Source organism: Trachurus japonicus, chromosome 12 (assembly GCF_045865225.1).
Source record: "Trachurus japonicus isolate A0001 chromosome 12, Traja_1.0".
In the NCBI taxonomy this organism is placed as follows: domain Eukaryota; kingdom Metazoa; phylum Chordata; class Actinopteri; order Carangiformes; family Carangidae; genus Trachurus; species Trachurus japonicus.
The window spans coordinates 2,478,354-2,492,076 of NC_140918.1; the positions used below are offsets into that span (position 1 = coordinate 2,478,354).

Consider the following 13,723-nt stretch of genomic DNA (forward strand, 5'->3'; position numbering starts at 1 on the left):
TGTTGCTTATTTACACCCCCCATTCCCTCCCCCATTCCCTTCCCCATCTCCCCCACCTCTCCCCCCTTTCCTCCCCCGTCTCCCCCCCTCTTCCTCTTCCTCTTCCCACCTCCTCCTCCCCCCTCCCTCCCCCCCTCCCTCCTCCTCCTCTTCCTTCCCTCCTTCCTTCCTTCATCATAGACACAACACAATAAAGTCCGTAGTTGCACCGTGGTGGTCGCCGGTTGTTGTCCGTGGTTACTGCTGCTTCCAAACAAGCTTCTTCGAGGTTCCCGTGGCAACTGGAAACTGGCAAAACTGGCAAACTGGTAAACTGGCTGCTCGGTCAGCCAATGAAAACGATGAAATCTCGGTCTCTATGGCAACCTCGGGCCGCCGCACACACACATCAAAAAGAAAAAAGAAGAGCCAATCACAAAAAGCATCAAGAGTCTCGTTGGCTCCTTCGTTCGTTCGTTTTGTACGTCCGTTTTGGAATGATTAAGCTCCGCCCCCTAAACGCCTTCACCCCCCCCAACTCTGTGTCCTGGGGGGAGGAGGGAGGGGGGAGGGAGGGAGGGGGGGTGTGTGTCCTCCGATGCCTTCAGGTGACTCAAGTAAAAGTCGGCGTTGGCACTTGATGCACTTTGTTTTTCAGTCACAGAAGAAAAAAGAAGAGACGCTGTAACGTCCTACGTCCCTCGAACGCCTCAGGAGGAGGAGGAGGAGGAGGAGGGGCAATAGGGGGTAGCGAGGAGGGGCAATGGGGGGGGCAAACGTCTCTCAGCTGGACGACTGTGTGGTCGTTGGGTCCGTGGCGTCCATCCGGTTCATGCAGAAAGAAAAAACGACATCGCTTCTTTATGATTGGTCGACGTGTAGAGAGTGGGCGTGGCCGATGAGGAGGGGGAGGGGGAGGGGGGTGCAGTGTGTGTGTGTGTGTGTGTTAATGTGTGTGTGTTTACATATGTATATCTCTATATATAACGATGTGTGTGTGTGTGTGTGTGTGTGTGAGGTGTGTATAACGTGTGTGTGTTGTGTGTTCACAGGCCGTTGCTGTTGCGGTGTGTGAGCGGCGGTTTGGACAGCTCCACCACGCCGGCCCGGCCCTTCCCGATCACTTTGGGCGCACGACGCAGCAACTTCTGAGCTTCAGTGAACGCCTCGGTGAGCTCCTTCTTCCACTGCACAAACTCAGGGTCGCTCTGCAGAGAGAGAGAGAGAGAGAGAAACACACAAAACCTGAATATCACGATAAAAACCAGGTGATGGAAACTCCTATGTTTGGAAAAAAAAACTCTAAAATGTCACTAAAAAGTTCAATGGAAACACTTTTTATTTTCTATATATTTATATTTTTACACAGGAAATAATCTATATCTAATGTTTCCTGGTCTCTTTGTGTATTAATCCTTGTTAGACTTCAGCCCAAGTTACTGACGTCCTTTATTTCAGGATTTATATTCACTCATACAGACTCGTCATACGGATGTAGGAAAAGATATATGATCAGAAAAAGGAAGGAAAATAAAACAAAATTCACATTTATTTGTTGGAAACACACAGAAAAGTATTATAAACTTGTTTTTAGACTCTATATAACTGTTCTGTGAGGTCTTGGGGCTTATGAACCACTCGCCTGGCATGAAAACAGTTCATATATCTGCAATGAAGCAGTGAACCAACTTTCTCCTTCCATATGAATGAGGCTCATGTCTCGGTCTTAGTTTGTGTAAAATGTGTAAATGTTAATCTAAACAACTGAGGCAACAGAGCAACGATCTGGATGTAAATAACACTAAAAAGTTCAATGGAAACACTAAATTTCTCATTTACACGTCACTCCAAGTCTGATCCTGTTTCCCTTCTCTCCTTCCTTCCAACAAGGTAGAAAAACATGACAAAAAAAGGGAAGAATTTAAGTTTGATTAAATGTATATTGAGTAACTGTAAATTTAATTTGTGTACATTTACATCCCTTTTTTTCTTTTTTTTTTAGCACTTTTCTGTCCTGTTTGGTAGAGTTTGAAAATGCTGTAGGCTACATTAGTACGTTAAAGGACAATTCTGGGCAAATTCAACTCCTGGCTGTATGTTCCTAACATTTTAGGTCTAACAGAAGGAATCTGAAGATTTTCAGTTTAATGTCTCCTGTTTTGCGGTAGTTGTGTCTGTCCCCGCGTCGCCACGGCAACGATGAATGGGAGCGGATTGAAGTTCTGCTGCTGCTTAGGCTGTTTCCATCCCTCAAAGCCACAGACAGCGTCAGATGGAGACTCAAACATGCAGCCAGAAGTTTATTTACTTGAAGCAAGTCCAGAGTTGATATTCCTGTGTTTATGACACAAACGGGAGCTTCCCACTGCACCTGAACACACCGAGCGTCAACTTGGGTCTCGACTCCGCCAGACTTTGAATTAGTTCTAGTTTTACAAACATGTCGGCTTGCTTCTTGCACTTCCTGCTCTGTTTTGTCAGGTTTTTGTCAGTGGCGTTACATTGTATGTTTCTAAATTTAAATTAAAGTCATTGCCTGTTTCCATAAAAAAAAAAAAAACTCAAGCTTTTCCAGGACATTTTAACTTTTTTTTCTCAAATTCCATGTGTTTTCCAAACCTGGAAAATTGGTTAACCCTTTTCCAGGTTTTCTACGTTTTTCAGGACACATGGAAACTCAGTCGTACCCTTGATGCTGCATTCAGGTGGAATCAGGCAGACGGACGACGGACGCTGCATGCAACGGGATGACGAGTAAAAACAATACACACGTGACGTGACAATATGTTGTCATGGCGATGTCGTATTGTTTCACCAGCACTCTCTCTCTTTTTGACTAAAATGATGTCCGGTTTGTTTTGTTTTGTTTTGCCGACGGCCGTCTGCCCGACTGCACCTGAACGCAGCATCAGTGTGACTCTACACCAGTCGGTTCTCAACCTTTTTTACACTAAGGACTCTAAATTGACACAAATTAGACCACGGACCCCCATTGGACAAAATTTTCAAGCAAACCAGAAATACACAAATATTTGTTCTGAGACTGAATAACGTTGTACATTCAAATTTGGGCCAATGGTGTGAATTTTTGGAAACATTATAGAGAAATTTCTGGAAAAAAGTGGTACAATTTCTCCAAAAACTTTTAAACATTTGTAGGAAGAGGTGGTTAAAAAAAAGATCTCAAAAAATAGTTAAAGATTTTCTACAAAAAAGTGGTAAAATCCCCCAAAAACAAACAAACAAAAAAACAATAATAAAAATTCTCAAAAAAAGAAAACTTAAGAAAAAGTTGGGGACCCCCTTTAACCCTCTCAAGGACCCCTGGGGGTCCCCGGACCCCACGTTGAGAACCACTGCTCTACACTACTCTACTCCATTATTTCTCCCAGTGTCTCCGGTAAGTTTCCGTGGTTACCAACGCTCACGCTGCCACTGAACGTAAAAGATGGCGGCGGTGGCACAACATGGCCGCCATCTCTGACCTGAACACTACAGTTTCTTGATGGAGGTTGTTACTGATTAACGAAACAGACTTTTGAACAAAATAATTGATTTTTGTGAAGAGACGACAAGAGAGAAGTTACACAACGGGACTTTGAGCAGTCGCCGTGGCGTCGGTGTTGCCGTGGCGATGTGGCAGCGGCGGCGGTGACGTTACCTCACACTGCAGCACGAACTGTTTCCCTCCTTTGATGCGCAGCAGGATGCACTTCTTGTCTTTGATCTGCGTCTCCTCCACCGTCACGATCTGCTCCATCGTCAGCAGGTTTTGCTGCAAACACAACCGACCAATCAGAGGAGAGCAGGGAGGGAGGGGGGCGGGGCAAAGGCACAACTACAACAACTACAACAACAACAACAGGAGGAGGAGGAGGAGGAGATCATGGTGATGCTGTGGGCCGAGCTGACGACACTGTAACACTCTGTTAACCCTTCGAACCCAGTTTGTTTCTCTGTTTCTAACGGTTACATCATCTGCAGGCGGCGCCATGACAACAGCTGAAGCGTTAAAGTCCCTGATTGATCGATTGATCGGTTAGTGAGGAGGAGGAGGAGGAGGAGGAGGAGGAGGAGGAGGAGGAGGAGGAGCTTCCTGCTTTACCTGGCGTTCAAGATAAAATGACTCTGAGCCCTGAAAATATGTGAACCATGCTGACGGGAGGGACGTTAACTGAAAGAGAAGAAGAACATCGTTAACAACCAGGACCGCCTCCAAGACACCACAGAAGAAGAAGAAGGAGGAGAAGAAGAAACATCTGGACCGAGCGGCGGTTTCACGTCAACAGAGACAAACAGCTGCTCCAGATGTGGGAACACCTGCAGCAGCAGCAGCAGCAGCAGCAGCAGCGTTAGTTAGTTAGTGGGACGCAAACAACTTCCTGTTACTCACACACAGATTTTCACAATAAAGCTCCAATCAGAACTGATCAATACTGATTATAGGACGAATCTCCTTGTTGTTTACATTCTACTTCCGGGTAGAAAACCAGCATGAGATCAATAGTAACGAACGAGAGTTTAGCTATATATCATATTTTTCACGCCCTGTAGCAACCAAAAACGTAATAATTTTGGCCATTTTAAATGTAATAAAGCCAATAATGTAATAACATTTTTGAAAGTTTTTTTAATTGAATTCAATTCAATTCAATACACAAGTTTGGTTATGTTTTGGAGGTTGTTGATAGCCTACAATGTTTACTTCTTCCATTTGCAAACATATCATTAAGCAGGTGAGTGAGTGAGTGAGTGAGTGAGTGAGTGAGTGAGTGAGTGAGTGAGTGAGTGAGTGAGGAAAGATAATACATATTTGGATGAATAAATATGACCACTATGTCATCCACACCTATTTTTAATTAGCAAACTGCACAAAAACTGTAAAAAAGCCTTTTATTTCCAAGAACTGCAGTCATATTTATGTATTATTACATTATCGGCACCAGTTATAACCAGCCAATAATGTAATAACTTATAACATTATTGGCAAAAAAGTTATTACGTTATTGGCTCAAAAGTTTTATTACATTATTGGCACATTATTACATTGTTGGCTTTATTACATTTAAAATGGCCAAAATTATTACGTTATTGGTTGCTACACACCCTATCACCGTTTAGACAAATCTGAAATGATTGAAGAAACATCACTATTTCTGTGTGTGTGTGTTTTGTGTTGCTATGTGTTGGATTTATTCAGTTTGGGGGAATCACAGTGTCTAGAAAGCATCAGTGGCTCAGCTGACAGGGACAGCTAACGGTAGCTAAGCTAACAGTGGTAGCTAAGCTAACAGTGGTAGCTAAGCTAACGGTAGCAAAGCTAACGGCGGTAGCTAAGCTAACAGCAGGACGTCAGCTGTTAAAACCCTCCCGTTGTGGGACACGACATGAAACTACTCCAGTTAGCTCAGTCATGTTGGAACTCAGATATCCGCTGGAGAAAATGTTTTTCATGGACCGTTTATTGAGTCACTGAGTTATTAAAGTTAAACAGGTAGCTAACCGTTAGCCCGGCTAATCTATGATAACCATGACTAATTACAAAAATGTGCACACGTAAATAGTAATGTTTGTCCAATCATTGGTTTTATAAACTTTACAAACATCAGATTAGTCTAAACGGTGATATAGTGACATGAAAAATTAGATATATACTGTATAGTGAAACTCTCGTCCGTCACTATTGTTCTCATGCTGGTTTTCTACCCGGAAGTAGTTGTAAACAACAAGGAGATTCGTCCTATAGGGAATCGATCCTTATGCTGCCGTTTCATTAATATTCATGAGACAGAAACACTGACGACGGCCGGCCAATCAGAGCGAAGGACCAGGACGCGTCGCCGCTGCTGAACGAGGCGACGGGGAAACAAGAACAAGAAGAAGCTGCAGCAGCTGGCGTAACTATGGCAACAAGTCGACACACATCTCCTGAACGGCAGACCATAATAACAATAACAAGATCCTCCTCCATGTTTCATTGTTTTTCTTTATCTGAAGTCACGTTAGATCACGCGAGATTCTTTGAGATCTGGAAAAATAACTCTTTTATCTTTTCTCCTAATTTTATTTTCCTGTCGTTTCTTTACTTTTTGTTTTTATCGCTATTTTTATTTTCTACATATTTATATTTTTACACAGGAAATGATCTATATCTAATGTTTCCTGGTCTCTTTGTGTATTAATCCTTGTTAAACTTCAGCCCAAGTTACTGACGATTTCATAAAATATTCATCCTGTAGTGGCGTCATATGGAGGTAGAAAACGATATATGATCAGAAAAAGGAAGAAAAATAAAAAACAGATAATAAATTTCACATATTTTTACACAGAAAATTGGCAGAAACTTGTTTTTTGACACTTTAGAACTGTCCTGTGAGGTCTTGTGGATTATAGGGAAAAGAATAAGGGCTCTAACTATGATAGAAAATATATTATTTACATTATTTATAAAACTGCCTCATTCTTGTTTCCTGCAGTGAACAAACTTCCTCGTTCCATATGAATGAGGCTCATGTCCCGGTCTTAGCTTGTACAAATGTTAATCTAAACTGTATTTATCACATTTACAGCTGATTTTCCCGATAATCATGATCACACCAGGCAACAGAGCAACGATCTGGATGTAAATACCCAGGAGTCTCCGAGCTACAGACTCTGTGAAGGCCGAGGTGTCCAGCTTTCAATAAAAAAAACGTCACGTCACTTTCGTTCAGCGTAAAACAATCCTCCGCCATCGTATACGAGAGCATCGACCTCAGAGAGAGAAAATCAGGAGCCAAGTCGACTACATGAAACGTCCTTAGAGCTTTTTATTCCTCGTTAATCAAACAAAAGAAACAACGAACTAAAAACCGTCCCCGATAACTGATGAATCCACGAGGACCAGTCGATCCTCAGGGACGACGCTGCCTCATTTATTCTCAAGCTTTAGTTTCAAATGACCTTTTTCTCTTGGTTTAATTATTCTTCTTTATCTTCAATATCATAACTTTTATTTATTTATTCACTGATTTATAATAAGAAAATGTTGTGATTTTCTATGATATTGTCAAATTGTGACATTGCCTTGGCTGGAATAAATAAAAAGAAAGAAAGAAAGAAAAGAGTCTCCTTAGATTGTGAAGCACGACCCGGGATTCTGTATGTGTTCTGTGAAAAATCTAAAAGTATTATCTTTTCATATAACTGTTCTGTTTCTTGTAGGGGTGTGACGATACACTCGGCTCACGAGAACGAGACGAGACGAGATTTTAAGAAAACTACAATGACAAAATCTATGACTGGACCAACAGACTTTTATTTAACCGAGTTGCACATGCATTTTGAAATGTTTTATTATAACTCTTTACATGCATGATGTAAACATGAGCTTTTAACTTCTTCTTTCACAAATTGAAACTAAAACTAAAATGTATAAAAGTTAAAATAAAATAAATTTAATTAAATATTCCTTTCTTTTTTTCAAGTGCAAACAATATTATGTGCTCGTCACACCCCTAGTTCCTTGTTTGCAATATAAATAAACGTGCGTCAGGGTTCGAAGGGTTAAACCAGGTGCAGACAGAGTCGTCCACTCGGGGGCGTTTTATTTTGGAGAGCTGTTTCCTGTTTGTTGTGAACAGGTCCAGGACTGGAGCTGCAGCTACAGGGACGGAGACACTAGAGAGTCTGTAGCAGCAGCAGGAGGGGGGGGGTGGGGGGGGGGGGCAGAGATGGACAGAGTACTCCACCCCAGTACTTGAGTAAGAGTACAAATACTACTGGTCAAAATTTACTCCTTTACAAGTAAAAGTAGCTCAGTCCACATGTTACTCCAGTAAGAGTAAAAAAGTACTTAAATGTCTTATTTTCCACATCAATGAATGACTCTAATAGTTTGTAAATGAATGTAAGGAGCTTTTAACTCTTGTTAGTGAGAATGAACTCTTTGCTGCTCAGCTGCACTGATGTGCTGCTTTTAGGGGTTAGGGTTTCCTTCACAGACAAACACAGCTTGTGTCCAATAGGATTTTAGAAAAAGACCTGAAAGTAACCAGTACTTTTCAGCCTTCCTACTAATTAACTCTTGGAAATGTATTCAAGTAAGAGTAATAAGTACCAAAGAAATCTACACTGCAAAAACTCAAAATCTTACCAAGAATATTTGTTTTATTTCCAGTCAAAACTAATCTCATTCTACTTAAAATAAGACTCATCACATTAAAAGTAGATTGTTTTTAGACACTTTTTACTTCTTTCAAGCTGATTTTCACTTAAAATAATCTGATAGTGGAGCAAGTTTTTCTTTCTACTTATTTCAAGTGAAAATGTGTTTAAAACAAGTGAAAATGATCTAAAAACAAGTAAATTTTTAGGTGATGAGTCTTATTTAAAGTGGAAAGAGATTAGTTTTGACTAGAAATGAGACATTTGGACAAGAAATAAGACAAATATTCTTGGAAAGATTTTGAGTTTTTGCAGTGTAATACTCAAGTAAAGTCAAATCCTCTGGATATGTACTCAAGTAAATTTACTCCGTTACTGTCCACCACTGAGGGGTGGGGAGGTGAGGAGAAGGGGGGGGTGGACGCTAGAGACTGAGGACAGAGCAGGACGAGGACGAGGACGTGGTCGTGGTCGTTGGACACTCACCCCGTCTCTCTGCTTTTTAAAATGTTTTAGCCACTTGTCCTTCAGACAGACAGACAGACGTGAGACAGACAGACAGAAGAGCAGCAGCAGGACACACACACAGACACACACACAGACAAGTAGACAAACAGAGAGACAGGTGATGATGATGTCATCGCGGCGAGGCCGTGACTCACCCGTGACTCCCCCTCCCCCCTCCACTCCACCCGGTTGGGGAACAGGTAGAAGTAGCGGCGCTGCCACTGCGTCAGGAACGGGTTCCCCAGCTTCAGCATGTAGCCGTGCATGATGCAGTCTTTACCCAGCGCGTAGTCTAACACACACACACACACACACACACACACACAGGGTCAGAGGTCAGACTCTCTCTTTCCTTAAAGGGATACGCCAACATTGTTTTTTCTTGTCTTGCCTCACTCCCGAGTCCATGACCAGCAGATAGACACCATCCTTTCCACTGTGCGTGCAGTAACAAGGGAGATAGAGCCGTATCGCCCGTAATTAGCTTAGCTCAAACACTGGAAGTGTATGGGTAGTGTTAGCCTGCCTCCACCTAAAGTCGCTAATTAGCTTAGCTCAAACGCTGGAAGTTTATAGGTAGTGTTAGCCTGCCTCCACCTAAAGTCTCTAATTAGCTTAGCTCAAACACTGGAAGTGTATGGGTAGTGTTAGCCTGCCTCCACCTAAAGTCGCTAATTAGCTTAGCTCAAACGCTGGAAGTTTATAGGTAGTGTTAGCCTGCCTCCACCTAAAGTCGCTAATTAGCTTAGCTCAAACACTGGAAGTGTATGGGTAGTGTTAGCCTGCCTCCACCTAAAGTCTCTAATTAGCTTAGCTCAAACTCTGGAAGTGTATAGGTAGTGTTAGCCTGCCTCCACCTAAAGTCGCTAATTAGCTTAGCTCAAACACTGGAAGTGTATGGTAGTGTTAGCCTGCCTCCACCTAAAGTCGCTAATTAGCTTAGCTCAAACACTGGAAGTGTATGGGTAGTGTTAGCCTGCCTCCACCTAAAGTCGCTAATTAGCTTAGCTCAAACACTGGAAGTGTATGGGTAGTGTTAGCCTGCCTCCACCTAAAGTCGCTAATTAGCTTAGCTCAAACACTGGAAGTGTATGGGTAGTGTTAGCCTGCCTCCACCTAAAGTCGCTAATTAGCTTAGCTCAAACACTGGAAGTGTATGGGTAGTGTTAGCCTGCCTCCACCTAAAGTCATCAGAGAAACTCTTCAGCAACTCTAAACGGAAACCGGCGGGCCGATCTTCGTCTCAGAGCTGACAAAACTCTCCGGTAAGGCATCTTGAGCGGTCAAATGCTGCTAACGGGACGAGATCGGTCAAAACGGAGGGTTCAAGCAAAGACGCTTTATTTTGGTTCAAGCTAGCTACATCGAGGGTAGGTTAGCTTCCTGTTTCAAAGTAAAAGCACAAATTCTATCGTCATGGTTTTCTGTATGTAAAGGGCAACAGGTGTTTTATTTTCTGAAAGTAACCGGAAGTGCGTTGGTCACAACGGCTAGCTTGAGTAGCGCCAAATTCGTCCCAACAAAATAGTAAACAGCTGGTATTTAGACAAATTGACGACACACTGCTGATCTAAACGGCTACTTTCTCACCTAAACATGTTTGAAATGTGGATAAAGTGATATATTTACAGAGTTTAGAGCTAAAATGAAATCAGCTTCTGACTGCTGATTTCAGCTCGGGTAGGAGGCAGGCTAACACTGCCCATACACTTCCAGTGTTTGAGCTAAGCTAATTAGCGACTTTAGGTGGAGGCAGGCTAACACTACCCATACACTTCCAGTGTTTGAGCTAAGCTAATTAGCGACTTTAGGTGGAGGCAGGCTAACACTACCTATACACTTCCAGTGTTTGAGCTAAGCTAATTAGCGACTTTAGGTGGAGGCAGGCTAACACTACCCATACACTTCCAGTGTTTGAGCTAAGCTAATTAGCGACTTTAGGTGGAGGCAGGCTAACACTACCCATACACTTCCAGTGTTTGAGCTAAGCTAATTACGGGCGATACGGCTCTATCTCCCTTGTTACTGCACGCACAGTCGAAAGGATGGTGTCTATCTGCTGGTCATGGACTCGGGAGTGAGGCAAGACACAGACATTTTTTTTTGGCGTATCCCTTTAAAAATGAGGAAAATCAATAAAGAGATTTGAAAAACAGCTGATTTGACTTTGGTCAACCATTCCCCAGTTATCCCAGGTATTCCAGGTTTTCCCTCCCCCTCTCTCACCCTCCTCGTGGCCCAGCTGTTTGTTCTTGGCCCTCTTCCGGGCTTCGCTCTTGTCCGTGTCCGAGTTGACGGCCTCGTACACGGTCTCGGCCACTTCCTGCTGCCAGCGCTCCGAGATCACCAGAGGGAAGTTCTTGTAGAGCTCCTGGTCACTGTCCAGCAGCTGGAGACAGGAGAGGGAGAGGAGAGGAGGGGGTTAATTCATTAACTAATGAGCTCTGTTAAGGCAAAAACATTGTTTTTTCATTCACTGAGTTTCTTTTCGTCTGTAGATTTCTGACTTTATCCATTGTTCAGATTTCTGTTCTGGAAATATATGCAAATTAGTGCATATTTAATTAGATATTGCCTCATTTACATATTTAAACATAAAGTCTGACAAAACTTAATGTAAGTGATAAACTTGTGAAGTTTCATGGTGATATCTGTTAGTTAAAGGGTCAGGGGGGGTTACACTTCATCACAGTGAAGCTGTTTGACTCTGTAGAAGAGATCAAGACTTTTCTTTTCAACCTGTTTTGAAGTACAGAAGCCCTCAGCGGACAAACGTTCACACGTTCCAGGGCTTCAGACTTTGGCATTTTGTCCCTAAAATCTGAAACGGTGCAGTTAATTTTCATCTACTTTCTCATGTGCAACCAGGAAATTTGCCTCTTTTTTTTTTCTTTTTCTTTTTTAACACCGGTGAAACGTGGAAGAGACGACTCAAATAATCTATGATCTGTCATTACAGGTATCAGGTCGATGTGTGTGAGGATCATGGATGAAAAATAAATGTGAATATTTGCTTTGTAAGTTGTTTTACAGTGTGCAGCACTACATCTTCTGCTTCAACTCCTAAAATTTTGAGTTAGAGGCCGATGTTGGTCTGAAGCCCTGAGTTTTTATTTCCTGTGTTTTCCTGAGATAAAGAATCATCGACTCCAGATTGAGAAAATAAATAAGACAAGATAAGATTTACTTTATCGTCCCATAGAGGGAACGAGGTGCAGAGGTTTATCACGTTAAAACCAGAGGACTGACGACAACACAACAACAGACATCGGTGTATTTCAAAGTTCAACTAACGGGACAAATCAATTCGATAAGACAGTAAAAGCCAGTGGGAATAAAAATATAAACCTAATCGGATGCTTCCTATTAAATGTTTCTGTTTCACTGCACATGATTTAGTCTTCAGGTCGTTTTTATTCACCTTTAATAATTTATCTGACTTTAGTTTTGTTGATTTTTAATGTTCAATGTCTCACACATGTTTATTATGGGGTTGTTTTGCTGAATCCTTCATAAAACTTTAACCTTCTAAACGTTAAATATTGATCAGTTGCATCAAATATCTGGAGTTTCGAGGCCCTGGCTGTTTCCATGGATTAAATGAAATGAAGTTTAATTTAAATTCTGTTTCCTCTGGACAAAAAGAAGGAGGTGAAATGTGAGAGTTTGTCCTCTGTGGGCTTCCGTAGGTAAAGACAACAACACGTATGGATTCTTCTATAGGTTAAAGCAGCTGATCTGGTGTCAGTTTCACAGCGGAAGAACAAAACCAACCACAAGCAGGTGCAGAGTTTATTTTCATGATCCTGTGGCTGATTAATGGAAATGAGTTTAACCTAACACCCACAGACTCTTATTTTGAAAATCTAATGGTTAAATCCTTCTTTTTTTATGATGCAAATGTTTCTATTTTTATTTTAAATGTTTCGTTCAGGTGGATGAGTTTCTACCTCGGCTTCAGATTCACTCCAGAGAAAACACAACTCATATTAAAGGGATAGTTCAACATTTTGTCAAATTGGCCCATTGCCATAATCCCTATAGTCATAGCAGTAGGTTCGTTACCTTTAATTGTCGGTGCAAGCTATTTTTAGAACGGCGGAGCAGAGCCGTGAGCTGCTCAGAGCTACGCTACAGAGGAGGCTCATTATGGGATTTCTTGGTTTCAAACTCATCAAACTCATCAAATACACAATCCAACAACTCCACAACGCTCTGGTGGACAAGTTGTGAGCTGCACATTCACCACGCTATGAGATAATAACACAACGTTACCACACAGAGTTGTTTTAGAGGGAAATACAGAGACTGCTTGCTGAAAAACTGTCCCTGAAGGCAACGTGCATCAGAGGTTTTGCATGAATTTCCCTCTAAAACAACTCTGTGTGGTAACGTTGTGTTATTATCTCATAGCGTGGTGAATGTGCAGGTCACAACTTGTCCACCAGAGCGTTGTGGAGTTGTTGGATTGTGTATTTGATGAGTTTGATGAGGGAAACCAAGAAATCCCATAATGAGCCTCTGTAGCGTAGCTCTGAGCAGCTCACGGCTCTGCTCCGCCGTTCTAAAAATAGCTTGCACCGACAATTAAAGGTAACGAACCTACTGCTATGACTATAGGGATTATGGCAATGGGCCAATGTGACAAAATGTTGAACTATCCCTTTAATATAAATGCAACTGTAATGTAACTAAAGAGCGTCGTAGGAACTGAACATGTGTGTGTGTGTGTGTCGCGGTGGGAATCGAACGTTGTGATCGTGGTGCGGTACCTTGATGCCCTTGGTGTCTTCCTCGTCGAAGGAGCCGATGTCGAAGGCGTCGGCGGCGTTCACCTCGCCCCGCGGCGGGATGAGGGGGGGCGAGTACTGGAGAGGGAGAGGAGAGGGAGAGAGAGAGAGAGAGGGGGAGGAGAGAGGTGAGGTGGTAACCATGGTAACCGAGCGTCGGAGCTCCGCCCACTGAGGCTTCGACACGTTTCATATCAACTCTTCATGTTCGTTTACACACGAGTTCAGAGGACGACGATCAATGAAGAGGTGTGTGTTGTTGTGTAGTGCACTGCAAAAACCAAGAATATTTGTCTCATTTC

The 13,723-nt window shown here is 42.5% G+C and overlaps 1 protein-coding gene across 3 annotated transcripts in view; it reads right to left on the reverse strand.

Moving 5' to 3' along the window:
- Nucleotides 1–912: 912 nt before the first annotated feature.
- Nucleotides 913–13,723, reverse strand: part of grk3 (G protein-coupled receptor kinase 3) — a 104,690-nt gene continuing 91,879 nt past the window's right edge. The window contains exons 17-22 of one of the 3 annotated variants that reach the window (XM_085792586.1): nucleotides 13,404–13,499; nucleotides 10,858–11,020; nucleotides 8,787–8,923; nucleotides 4,085–4,153; nucleotides 3,641–3,754; nucleotides 913–1,187 (exon numbers count right to left, since the gene is read on the reverse strand). In XM_085792586.1, coding sequence (XP_085648712.1) covers nucleotides 1,026–1,187; nucleotides 3,641–3,754; nucleotides 4,085–4,153; nucleotides 8,787–8,923; nucleotides 10,858–11,020; nucleotides 13,404–13,499 — 741 coding nt within the window. In that variant the 3' untranslated portion in view covers nucleotides 913–1,025. Of the gene's footprint in view, nucleotides 1,188–3,640; nucleotides 3,755–4,084; nucleotides 4,154–8,610; nucleotides 8,650–8,786; nucleotides 8,924–10,857; nucleotides 11,021–13,403; nucleotides 13,500–13,723 lie in introns of all 3 variants that reach the window. The other 2 variants (XM_085792587.1, XM_085792588.1) reach the window with 2 other exon arrangements.